Source organism: Octodon degus, unplaced genomic scaffold, assembly GCF_000260255.1.
Source record: "Octodon degus isolate 3935 unplaced genomic scaffold, OctDeg1.0 scaffold00210, whole genome shotgun sequence".
NCBI classification, from domain to species: Eukaryota; Metazoa; Chordata; class Mammalia; order Rodentia; family Octodontidae; genus Octodon; species Octodon degus.
This window is the reverse complement of record NW_004524786.1, coordinates 1,485,721-1,498,063: the sequence shown is the minus strand read 5'-3', so window position 1 is coordinate 1,498,063 and position 12,343 is coordinate 1,485,721. Positions and strand designations below refer to the sequence as shown.

The 12,343-nt window shown below is 54.1% G+C and overlaps 1 protein-coding gene across 1 annotated transcript in view; it reads right to left on the bottom strand.

The window, feature by feature from the left end:
- Positions 1-12,343, bottom strand: part of Adamts9 (ADAM metallopeptidase with thrombospondin type 1 motif 9) — a 141,497-nt gene that overhangs the window by 79,728 nt on the left and 49,426 nt on the right. Inside the window, exons 17-21 of the mRNA XM_004644783.2 lie at positions 6,852-7,018; positions 6,628-6,757; positions 5,853-5,979; positions 854-1,064; positions 247-411 (exon numbers count right to left, since the gene is read on the bottom strand). Coding sequence (XP_004644840.1) covers positions 247-411; positions 854-1,064; positions 5,853-5,979; positions 6,628-6,757; positions 6,852-7,018 — 800 coding nt within the window. The remainder of the gene's footprint in view (positions 1-246; positions 412-853; positions 1,065-5,852; positions 5,980-6,627; positions 6,758-6,851; positions 7,019-12,343) is intronic.

Here is a 12,343-nt window from a genome sequence, read left to right as displayed (position 1 = left end):
GCCCTGCCTGCTCACCTGGGGAGACCCAGGAGGACACCCGTGACGACCTCGGGCACGGCCCTGCCTGCTCACCTGGGGAGACCCAGGAGGACACCTGTGACAGCCTCGGGGCACGGCCCTGGCTGCTCACCTGGGGAGACCCAGGAGGACACCTGTGACAGCCTTAGGGCACGGCTCTGCCTGCTCACCTGGGGAGACCCAGGAGGACATGTGTGATGGCCTGGGGACACGGCCCTGCCTACTCACCTCTGACCAGTCTCCCGATCTCCACTGCGGACAAGGGAGCTCGTTGCACCTCTGAGTGGTAACCTTTGCCTGGTGGGCGCATTTGCTGTCGTCCAGGACGTCATTTTGGGTGTTCACACAAACAGCCCGTCTCCTCTGGCTTCCGCTGTCACAGCTCTTAGAACACTAAGGACGCAAAGGGGACAAAACCATCACTGAGATTCTCATAACGTGTGCTCAAGGTCCTGTCGAGGCTCCTCTCCGCCCTAGGAACCATCCCTCACTCCTGACTCACTTCAGTTTCCATTTTGAGCAGATCTTTTCATGCTATCGATTTATTTACCAGGTATGCACTGACATCCGTTTTAGCTCCCCAAATAAAGTTGGAAATGGCTCATGGGTACTCAAAAGCAAGGGGCTGGCCTGCTTGGCCACGCCCCACTTCCCACACGTCAGGTTTGCGTCAGACCTTACGAACCAATCATGGGATGCTTCTCTGCGAGCAGGAATGGGCTTGGCCATCAGTTACGGGTCTTTTTCCACCAAGACTAAGTGGGGTATCTTAATAGTCCCTCAAGGGGCGGACTCATCAGACCTGGCGTTTGCACGAGGAACGAAAAGTGCCTACCTCCGTCCATGCCGAGTAGCGCCAGCCGCCCGTGCTGCACTCTCCTGAGCACTTCTCCTGGCTGCTTGGTCTGGGGTGACTGCTGCAGAAGCTCTCGTGCACCTGCTCGACCGTCCCATCCAGCCTGCTGTACTTGGCACAGTAGATGTCTAACGTGCGGTAGCCCGGCCCGCACTGGGCGTTGCACTCGCTCCTGCCGGCCACATGCCACCTGGAGCCAACAGCGGGACAAATGCACGTTTCTGTTAAACATGCACATGCCTTGTCCAGCTAGGGGTACACCTGGGTCCTTTATCTTCCTTAACTCAAGCACCGTGAAGCTTGAAACACAGTTACTAAGAAGTGATTTTCAACCAATGTGCCCATGCCATTGTTAGGGCGGCCAAGGTACGTTGAAGTCACAGCAGGCGCCAGAGGCCCTACCTCTGCGGTGGTGTTCTGAGAGCTCATTTGGAAATTCAAGTCACCAGAAGGAAAAAAAAATGGAACAAAGAGCAAAGAAGAAAGTTTCTACTTAGAAAGCTCCTGTAACTGGCTCTCCACGTGGCTTCAGAGTGAAGGGCCTGGAAACCCAGCCAGGGCTAGGAAGTGCTCAACAGGCATGCTGTGAAGCGAGGACAGAATGAATGACTCGGGCTCCAGGTGTGCCAAGCCCTGTCTGTGCACTGCTGCCCCAGTGTAAAGTGTGTAAATTCCTTGAAAAAGACGTGAACAGTTTTCCATAAAACCTACGACTTTTAAAGTTTAGGTCCTACTCTATAAACCCAAAACGAGGCCATGGCGTGCTTTATAGTCCCCGGAGCCATGAGGAAACTTTCTCAGTAGACAAAGTGCTCAGTATCCCCCAAGAACTGTCTGGTTCTATTATTATTATGCCTTTGGTCCAGGGTCTCACTACTCAGCTCGGACTTGTAGTGATCCTCCTGTTTCAGCCTGCCCGGCGCTGGCATTGTAAGCCTGTACCACCCTGCTGGGTCTCAGCGGCTGGCTCAGTGCACCCGGGGGTGGAGCTGGCGTGGCACGTGGTATTGGAGTTCAAGCCTGGGTCCTTGCGCTTGCCTAAGCAGGTGCTTAGTCCACTGAGCTATCTCTCCAGCCCTGTCTGATTCTTTTAATGCCCTAGAAATATGGACAGCAGTGTTTGAAAATAAATAAAATGCTTAAATTGAATAGCCCACATCAGTGAATGACATTTTGGCAGTCACATTTACCAGTCCATAAAAGACAACTTCTTATGATCTTCATTTTGTTTCACTCTCATTTGCTAACTCACTGGACTCAGAAATCAAGTGCTTTTCTGATTTCTGGTGCTATCAGTGGTCATCCATGCAAACTGCGTGGAGGGCTTGACTGTGAACAGAGGAACCCTGGCCACGCCGCTGCCCAGCCCTCCTCAGCAGCACCCCAAGGTAGGTCAGAGGTGAGCTCTACCAGGGAAGTGGGTCAAGGAGACTGCTCCTTAGAAGAGGTACAGCATCAGCAGGATTCTGCTCTGACCGAGCACACAGCTGTGTGGCCTTATCTTATCCTGTCACAGTTTAATCAAGGCAAACTCACTTCCTGCAGGAAATGAGGCAGAAGTATGGGCCAATTCAAGGCAGCATCTGGAACTTTCATCTGCGCTTTGATTCTTGGCTACCTTGTTTGCCTTTGTCACTGCTGCCCCATGGAAAGGTTATTTTCCATCTGGGCAAAGCAAGGCAGGCATCCTGCCACGTGAGACAACACCCCAGGAGGGAGCAGGGGCTGCAAATGTCATTTCCCTCATGTTCATAGAACCCCAGAAGCTAAGTGGAGAACCTAGAAGAGTCCAGGGAAGGCCAAGGCACTGCCTTAGAGAACTCTTCTCCCGATGCTGTCACCTGTTGCTTGGTTCACTTTCAGGATGATGATCTTCAGGATTTTGAATTTATTTGGCTCATTTCATGGAAAATGAAACCCAACTGTAATCAATTACTGTATTTCAGAAAAGCGTATTTCACTGTGTTTGTTAGCAGGTGGAAACCGAGAAGAAACGTGTGGTACTGTTGTGGGGTGGATGCGCAGTGCTGGGGGGTCCAGGGACTCAGAGAACCAGCACAGGGCGCAGGTTCTCCACTGCGGAGCTGTCCACTGCTGGCCAGCAGCTGGAGCTGTCACCTGGGAGGGAGACACGTAGGAGGCATCCCACCCCAGTGTGCCAAAGATCATGCTGCAGAAGGACTGATTCACAAACATTGTTTTGGGAAAAACTATTCTAGAACTGGGCTGTTTAGTGACAATCTCTATGGTTCCACAGGTAAGCCGCCAGAGGCAGTAAGCTGGAGCACATTGACATCGGCATTACAGAACAAAGGCACTTCCCCCTCTTTAGGCCTGGTGTGTGTGTGCGGAGTTTTCAGTGAATAACTTCATTTTTAAATAACCTGTAAAAGCCAGCAATATGTGAGTTTGAGTGCTGACAAAAAATACCATGACCTTCTGTTTTAGGTATGAATTCTACTTGTCTAGTTGTTAGGTGGTTGTAAGCTAATCCTAAACTCTTTTTCTTTTACTTTTTAATTCCTACACCAGTTGCCTGCACCTCCTAAGAAAGTGCATGCCACAGCTGCTTCTCCCTCTCCTGTCCTTCCGCAGAGGGGCTGTCGTTCTAGGCCTGTACCCCCAGCCACTAGCCTTGTTTGGTCTCGGCAGAGCTTAGAACAGCACACTTGACACAGGCGCTGCATGAAGTGAAGACTCTAAGCTCTGGCTTCAGCCAGGTTTGTGAGATGACAAGCAATGGACTCAGGGCAGGCATGTCTCTGGGCTCTCCTGCATCCTGTGTCACAGCCCAGGCCTCCTCACCGGGACATGGGAGCAGCACTGGCTCTCAGGGCTATCAGGGATCAGGTAGGGCAAGGCTTGCATTGCATACAGGACAGACACTCAGGAAAGCCAGCCCTGACCGCGAGGACTTGCTTTACTCTTGGTGTTTCAGTCTGCAGAGAAACGTTGGCTACCACAGAACTGCACAAGCACCAGTGTGGGAAGCCTCTGCACAGGCTCCCTGGGGCAGCAGAGCCTGGCAAGGGGCACACGGGCAGCACCACCCAAATGCAGGCATGGCTCAGACTGCATCTGCTCGCGGGGCAGAACAACAGCTTCTTGCGAGTACGGGCGGCGCCACCTCCACACTGAAACGGGTGTTCCTGGGGGACTCTGAGCGGTGCTAGGAAAGACCCTCTTTTGCTTTAAATGGTGCCCTTGTGCTCCTCAGAGGGCTTGCACAGTCTCACCTCTGCCGCTGGTGCGGGTGCCGGCTGACACCAGGCAGCAGGCCCACAGCATGGGCAGCCGCCATCTGACCAGGCAAGGCGGGTTGGACTCAGCTGGCAGAGAAGCACCAGGTGAGCGGGAAGGGCTGTGGGTAGGAAACGGCGGGTGCAAGGCTGGTGGGGCCAGTCCTTCTGGCAAGGGAGAAACAGCTACAGGGCAAGGGCTCTGGGGTGCTCAAGCCCACTGCGGCCCGGCTAAGAGTGGAGACAGGTTGGCCGAGGGTTGGCGCGCGCGGGCTCCTGGCCAAGCAGACCACACTGAGGTCTCTGCCACACCTCGGCGTGACTCCAGCCATTTGCATAACTTCTGCCAGCCCCGTTCTTGGTCCCCTCATTTGTAAAACTGATGGTAATATTTCTATCAAGGTGGTGTTTGAGAAATTGAAAGGATACTCATTCTATTAAAAGGATGATATAATATGTATAAAACAATACAATAGAAAAGCTATCCTATTACTATGAGACTGTTAAAAAAAAGAATACGTAACTGAAAATCTTAGACAATGGTTGGCTCAGCTACTATTTTCACAGTGGTAGGAGATGCTGTCCTTAGGGGGTATATATGACTAATTCGAGAATGTACCTTTCTCAATTTATGAAGGCTGCATGTCAAGGAACCTAGTCACTAATTGAGCTTTATTCCATCCAACTTCAGTGATTAATTTATTTAAGCAGTCAATTATTTTTTCTCCAAGAAGCTTTAGTTCTAATTTAGCTCTCTTGGCCAAAACAAATGGGTTTCCATGTACACTACCTAGAACAAGATACTGCCCAGGTTTAGCATGAATGTGGAACTTTTAAAGTCCTGACAATGGCTCTGTGGCAAACCAGTGAGCAAGCAGGTCAGTGACAGTGGGGAGGGAGGATGGGGGGAGGTTCCTGCTTGGAGCCAGGGCCTCAGGGAAAGGCCCACCACCTCTAGTTCCACACAGACAGGATGCACATCCAGGCCCTAGCGCTGGCCTGCTCTCCTGGGGTCCTGGGCCCTGATGGTCCCCACGCCACCACTGTGGTCGGAGACCACTGCTGGAGATCACTGGCCACATCAGTGTGCGGCCTCTGCATGCTAAGGTGACGTGCCAGTCCCTGCCACCCTGCACCGACAACCCTCTCTGCAGAAGAGGACAAAGCAAGGCCTCGCCCTGCCACACTTCCCACACACAGCTGTCGCTGCGACCCTCTCAAATACAAGCTGCGTGACTATCTGGGCATTTGGGCACAGGTGCTCTTCTCTTCCTCCCATATGATGGTATTGTAGTGCCCGTAACTGCCACACCCTGACAGTCCTGCTACAGTGGCTGTGCGCTCCAGAACACGAGAACATTACGGGCACACACGGGGGACTTCCGCTCAGCAGCTGGCTATCAAACAAAACTAGTGCAGGAGCCCAACTGGGTCGTAAGGCCGAGACCTACCCCGAGTTGTGACGACAAATGGCAGCGCTCGCTGGCGAGTGCTGGATGCTGATGAACTAGTTTTGATTCTTGGAGAACAAGCAGCCCACAGATACCTGCTGTGCCTACAGGTTCCAGATGGACAGGGAACTGGCCAAAGCGCACGTCTCGGAAACACAGCCAAAGCCCACATCCAGAGACAGAAGAAGGGTGGGTAACCCAAGACAGGTCCTCCTCCAGGGCTACACCCGCACACCTCCCACAAGGCCCTCCCGCCTCAGGACGCAGGCAGGAGAGTGGAAGCTGCACCTCAAGTCGCAGTCCAGGCCGCAGGGTTCCGTGATGGGCCCCGGCTGTGGCAGCCGCTCACATCTTTGATCAGAAACAGGAAGCTGGTCAGATTCCCTGGTGCAGATGGGCCTTCTTCTCCGCTCCCCTAAGAAGAGGGGGAAAGTTACTCAGGAAGATAACTCAGTCCACAAGCCGTGTAGGACTGGCGAACACACCCTGCAAAAGGCCAGGCCGCACCCATTCTCAGTGTTGTTGGCCGCAGGAAGGCCATCACACTTCTCAGCTATCCCAGAACAGGGCAAAACCAGCTGCCTGCCAGCACACAAGCTGCAGAGTGGCCGGGCTTCAACAACACTTTATTTATATGAGTACATGGCATGCTGCTGAAATAAAGTGTTTCAGTAAAACTTTATTTGGTGGCAGGCTGGACTTTGGTACGTGGCTGTCGTTTGCTGACCATAATTTAATTAAAGGAAAGAAAATATGCAACCTAGAATGAGATGACTAAAACCACATCTCTGGAAAATCAAAGAGGCGTGGCTGATTCTGCGTGGCTTCACACACGAGTGCCAGCCTCCTAGGACGAGGAAACCTAGCATGACCCGAACCCATTAAGAAGTTCAACCCGCTGGCCCCAAAGGACCAGACAGGGTCAGAGAAAGGACACTGGGGGATCGTGTGGACGGAAAAGCGTACAAGTTGCATCCATGTGGCTGTTTGGAGAAAGCAAAGGAAGAAAAATAACGCTTTAAAAACATCCCCACGTCCCCAAACCTAAGCTGCAAGCCGATACCTTGGCAGGGCCTGCTGCACGCTTGCCAGGGTCCGAAGCGGTTCCAGTAAAACTGCTGCGGCCCGCCTTCGACCGGGATGCTGAAGGAGTAGCGTACGTCGGGGCTGTACAACTCCCCCACGGACAGCACCTGCGGGCGCAGGGCAGGCGGGGAGATGTCTGTGGGACCAGCACCTCCGGGGGTCCAGGGGGTAAGGGGCACGGGGGCACGGCCGCACTTCTACCTGCAGCAGAAGGTCTTGGTCAAGGCGGTCAGTGGCGTTGATCCTTTCTACTACGTGGTCAGACCCGCTGTACTCAATCAGCGCGCTCCCGACACGGATTTCCCTTTTGGACATTGTGACAACGAAGTCCCCATTTAGCAAGAATTCACCCTTGCTGCTTGATAAAGCTGCAGGTGAGAAAAGAGAGTTCGCTGGGGGGCCGCCAGGACCACTTGTGTGGAACATGAAGGACGCCTCGCCCGGCAGAGGAGGAGAGGCTAGGACTGCGGGGTCCAGCAAGCTCGGGCTTGGCCTGCCGTGCTGTGTGCGGGCTCACAGAGCACTCGCTCGCTCCTCCCCAGCTTGACTCCTAGCAGAGGAAAGGCGGTGCCCCTGGAAAGAAGGGACAGCGATACGGGGTTGGTAGCCTGCGAGCCGGGATCCGTCCAGCCCGCAGCTACGGGATCACAGACGCTCACAGCCTCCGGGTCTGAAGTGTGCACACCAAGAGGGCGCCTGCACACACGGCTCTCGTGTAAGTACAGAAGTTGACAGTGCTACACATTACAATGTGTTGAGCTACATGTCTCTGTTAGGTCTTCCTTGGCCAGTGTTGAAATCTGAAACTATGTGGTTGATCTGATGCTGGCCTGCCCCTGCCTGAGGCCACCGTGGGTCTGAGCAGGACCCTTCCCCTGGGCTGGTTCTGTGCTCCACTGCCCTCCCCTCCCACACAGATTGGGCTGACACGAGGTCACCGGGATGGCAAAGACAGGATGGAGGGTGGCTCCACTTGCTCCCCAGGCTGTAGAGAGCCAAGGCCAGCAGCCAGGCCGGGAAGACGCCTGTGTAGAGGTCCTGGCAGCCAGGGCTGAGGAAGCTTGGCATTTCACCCAGAGCTTCTGTGTGAGTCACCAGGAACTTGATTCTGCGGTACCAGCGCAGGCCCCTCACACAGACCTCCTGCCAGGCTCCGGGTGAGGCTACCCCAGATTCTCGCTGAGTGCCAGTGCCCTACTGCCCCCGCACGTTGGGCTAACTTGCTACGCAGAGAAAGTTTGGCACTTAATGTGAGCAGACTGCTCTTCTTCAACCGCAGGGCCTTCCTCTGCCACACTCTGCTCCCCGCTCTTTCCCACTACCTCAGTGCTTCTCCAGGCACTGAGCATGAGCCAGAGCTGGCCCTCGAGGGTGAGGGTGCCGGCGCTGCTTCACTCATGAAGCAAGAGTGACACTGCTGGCCAAATGAGGGCTGGATAAAAGCGGGTCAATTGTAGACTTTAAAATAATAAAGCTCGAGGCCGGGGCGATAGCTGGGCAGTCGCAGTGCCTGCCTGGCAAGCACAAGGACCTGGGTTCGATCCCCAGTGCCACATGCCGCACGGCCCCACTCCCTGGCGCACTGAGCCAGCCACTGAAACTGGACATGGTGGCGCATGCCTGTAACCCCAGCTCTGGGGAGGCTGAGACAGGAGGATCACCATGAGTCCGATCTGCGTAGCAAGACCCAGTACCAAATAAATGAATAAAAGATTTAAAGAAATTTAAAGAAAAACAAAACTTATAGAACCTGAAACTGAAAGCTTTCCAGGTGCTGGAGGCAAGGGCGGGGGTGTGAGTCTAAGTGCCCAACCACGCATTTACGGGGGACAAACCATGAATTCTGGGCTCTCGGCACTGTGTGCATGTGACCACTGGCTCCCAGAGCAGTTCGTGAGCGCTCTCACCACGGACTGAGATGGAGGCGCCTACTCCAGGAGGCGGGTAGCCAGCGCTGTAGTGCACATGGACAGCAACACCCTGAGCTACGCACTTCCTGCAGACAGCGCTTGCCTGTTAAATATGCCTCACTAAAGTAAAAACAAAAATGGAAGAGAGGGAAAGAAACCTGGCCTGGAGGCAGAGACGGCAGCTGCTTCCGAAGGAAGAGTCACTTACCAGAGGGGGAAGGACGCTGGGGTAGAAAAGCCACAGCAACTTTGCCCCATCACCCCTGTTCAATTCAGCCCTCAAGTGAAGAAGGTGCTGCTTGCCTACGTACAGCAAATCGGAGGCAAAAATACTTAGTGATTGTTTTATTATGCATTTGGAAAACTGGCCAGATCAAAATTCAAACAGGGTTTTGCTGAATATAGGGCAAAATAAACCTATTTTCATACTCTTTGATTACCATCTCGCGATGAAACCCCAATCACGGCCTTTCCCTACAGTGCTTATTGTAAACTTCTGGTTTGACTTTAAGAAGTCGCTCCTCTCTGATGGGGTTTTCTCCCTGTGTGCATCCTGCCCTGACCACGGGTTCCTGATCACAGCTCTGAGGTCGGGTCCAGTAAAGACGTCTAAGTTAGGTTGCGAAAGCATGACTTACAGATTTAAGTTAACCTCTGCAGGCCAGGTGCCTTCTAATCATGAAAATCTACTTCCAGCACTTGCTAGCCCCTGACACTTTCCAAGGGACTCAGCAAATGCTTGCTGGATGCATGAAGTTTCTGCGCTCCTCTTCTGCGTACAAACAGAAGCCAAACAGGCTGAGGCTGCAGAGCTTTGCAAACGTAAAGACTTCATCTGCTAGACTGCAAGGCCTTTAGTAAAGAAATCCTTGAAAAAGCACACTGTTTGTAAACTCAAGACAGACCCCAACCCTTAGTGCATAGTCAATGATGTCACAGGCTGAGGGCTTGTGGGTGAAGCTGACGTTTGTGATGGGAGCAGAAGGGTCCCAGCCAAATGACTTGGCCCAGGCCACATGTCCCTGGGCTGCTCCTTAAGGTGACAGCATGACACAGTCAACAAAACCAAGTTCTTTTGAGTCAACTGCACACTAGCTACCCAGCTGACAAAGGGGGACACAAAATGTCACACGGCAGGTCTGTGAGTGATAATCCAGCTTTGTTTAGATTCACAGAGCAAAGGTCTTTCCTGTGTTAATTCTGGGGTCTGGTCCAGCTTCCGCTGACCCTAGGCATTTGCCTCTTCCTTCACCTCAGTTAAAGGTGGGGAGCGAGGAGGGAGGGGTTCAAATGGGGGTGGGGCTCCTCCCAGATTTGCTCTGGGAAATAGGGCAGCCTAAGCACCTAGAAAGCCATTGGGGCCAGGAAGTGTGATCGATGCCTGTCTTCCCATGGCCACAGTGAAGCAAGGGTTAAGGGCCCCAGAGTCGAGTATCACAGACAACAACGGGATCTTGGTGGCTGGGGACAGTGGGATTGAGCCAGCACGGGAGGGAGGGGCCCCGGGAGGCAGGACCTCTGACAGACTTTCTGCTCCAGTACCTCGTGAAACAAATCGTTTCCTGAAAATCAGAGCCTCCCGCTCAGCCTCCTGCTAATGCGATTAGGGCAGCTAATTTCCTGGGTTGCTTTCCCTCCCGCTGCACCCACCAGGCCTGGGTTCTGCTCAGGCCTTGCTCCTGCTCCCTCTGCAAAACGTTTCAGAAGAGTGTGGCTTGCGGACCTTTGCACAGCCACTGGGGAGCAGAAAGGAGGCTCGGCCACAGGCCTGGGGCTCGGGTGGGGCTGGGGCTGCTGACCTTGGCGGTGCTTTCCTCCACGCTGGGAGTAAACAGCCACATTCCCCGCGCTCGCTTGAGGACACCAAGCTCCTAACCTCTTGCGTAAGCACTTTCTCACTCGGCGCTCCTCCTCCCTGGACAGACTTTGCTGAAGAATAAAAGGTCAGCATGAATCCACCTGAATCCAGGTAGCTGACCAGGGAGGATGGAAGAGGCCACTACTCCGAGGGAGATTATCTTCCCAGGAAGAGCCCTTCTTCCTTCGAGGAGAAGAAAAGCGTAACTCAGCGTGGCTCCCAGCTCTCAGGAAATGAGCTCATGAAGACGGCATGTGGGGCTGCTCTGCTTGATCCGGGAGAAGTACAGACAAGCAAATGCACACCCAGATTTATACCCAAGTGCACGGGTAAAGGGCCTGACTCACTGTACGCGGTGGTGGAATGGAAATGGGGGCTCCCCTAACTAAGGAGAAAACGGCACCCGAGGACAACATTGATTTTCTTTTCCAATCTATCCGAATGCTGTGTGGCGATTGAGCCCAGGGCCCTGTGCATGCTAAGCACATGCTCTGACACGGAGTTTCGCCCCAGCCCTGGTACTTTTCTTGTAACATTACCACTCCTCTGGGCATCTGGAGCTGCAGAAGTCTGAGACAGCCACAGAGCAACTACTTACGAGAAGAGACCAAGCTGTGCCTGCCTCCAGAGGCACCCCGTCAGCGAGGCGGCACGAGCCACACTGCCCACAGCCCAGCTGGTGCCTCCTTGGGGCCCGTTCCCTGCAGGGTTGGCGTCAGAAGCTGATGACGCCAGCACGCAGCCTGACCTCAGAGCACCAGCTGTCACGAGGACAAGCGTGCGGCCTTCACATCGAGGGGAGGACGGTGCCTTCCTTTCCACTGTTTAGCTCAGTACCCTGGAGGCAGGCTGGCAGTGTAGCTCAGTGGCGCACAGCCTGCCTGCCAGCGCAAGGCCCTGAGCTCGATTCCTGGTACCAAAAGCAAATGAATGAACAAACACCACCTTGCAGCTCTGACTCTCTTCGTTCGAGCAGCTGGACGCCTCCTCACACAGCACACCTACCGTCACATCAGGACGGCTCCAGTCTTACAAGCGATCTGGAACCTGCTGCATCCTGTCCTCCATGTTCCCATGGGCACCGGCCCATCAGCCACTCTCTCCGGGGCTCCTGCAATGCCTTCTGAGCAGCTTCAGTGCTCCGGCCTACCCCTTCCTGTCCCCCCTGCTCAGCACAACACTCCCTGGAAGTGTGACTGTGAGGTGTCAGGGCCTGCCGAAGCATCTGCGTCTCTCGCCACACAAGTCAGGTCCCCCTGAGGGTGGCGCAGTCTGTCCTCGTAGCTCGAGGGCGTCTGGGAAAGTCTCTGGGCTCAAGCAGCAGTGGCCACACTGGCCCCCCTCAGCTCTGAAACGAGCAAGGCGCGCTCCTGCCCCAAAACTGGCGGCAGCTCTTCCCTGGCCGGGTCTTCCCAAGCAGCCCGTGCTTCCTCTCTCTTTGATCATCCTTGGTAACCCAACGGCCTTCGTGCCATTCTGACTTCCAATACCACATTTCACCCACTAAGAGTATAGAGTTTGCTTGCTAAGTTGTTTCCCTCCTTCCATATAGGTATTAAGCAGGGTGTGGGAGTTCAGCCTGCAATCCTAGCAGTCTGGAAGGCTGAGGCAGGGGGGGTCATAAGTTTGAGCCCATCCTGGGCAACTTAGTGAATTACTGAGTCCCTGTCAAAATAGAAAAGATAAAGGGGCTGGGAAGCTCAGTGCTAAGGGCTGGGGCTCCAGCTCCAGTACCAAAAGGAGGCGGTGGCGGTCGTACTGAGAAAACAGACTGTGATTACTATTTTGTCTGTTTTGGTTTGCTGTCAGTAACATAGTGCTAGTGCATACTAAATAAGTGACTGAATGGTGCCACGCAGCAGAAAACGTCACGGCGGGGCCATACACAAGTGCTGCAGTCCACACACCTGGCTAGGGGATCACTC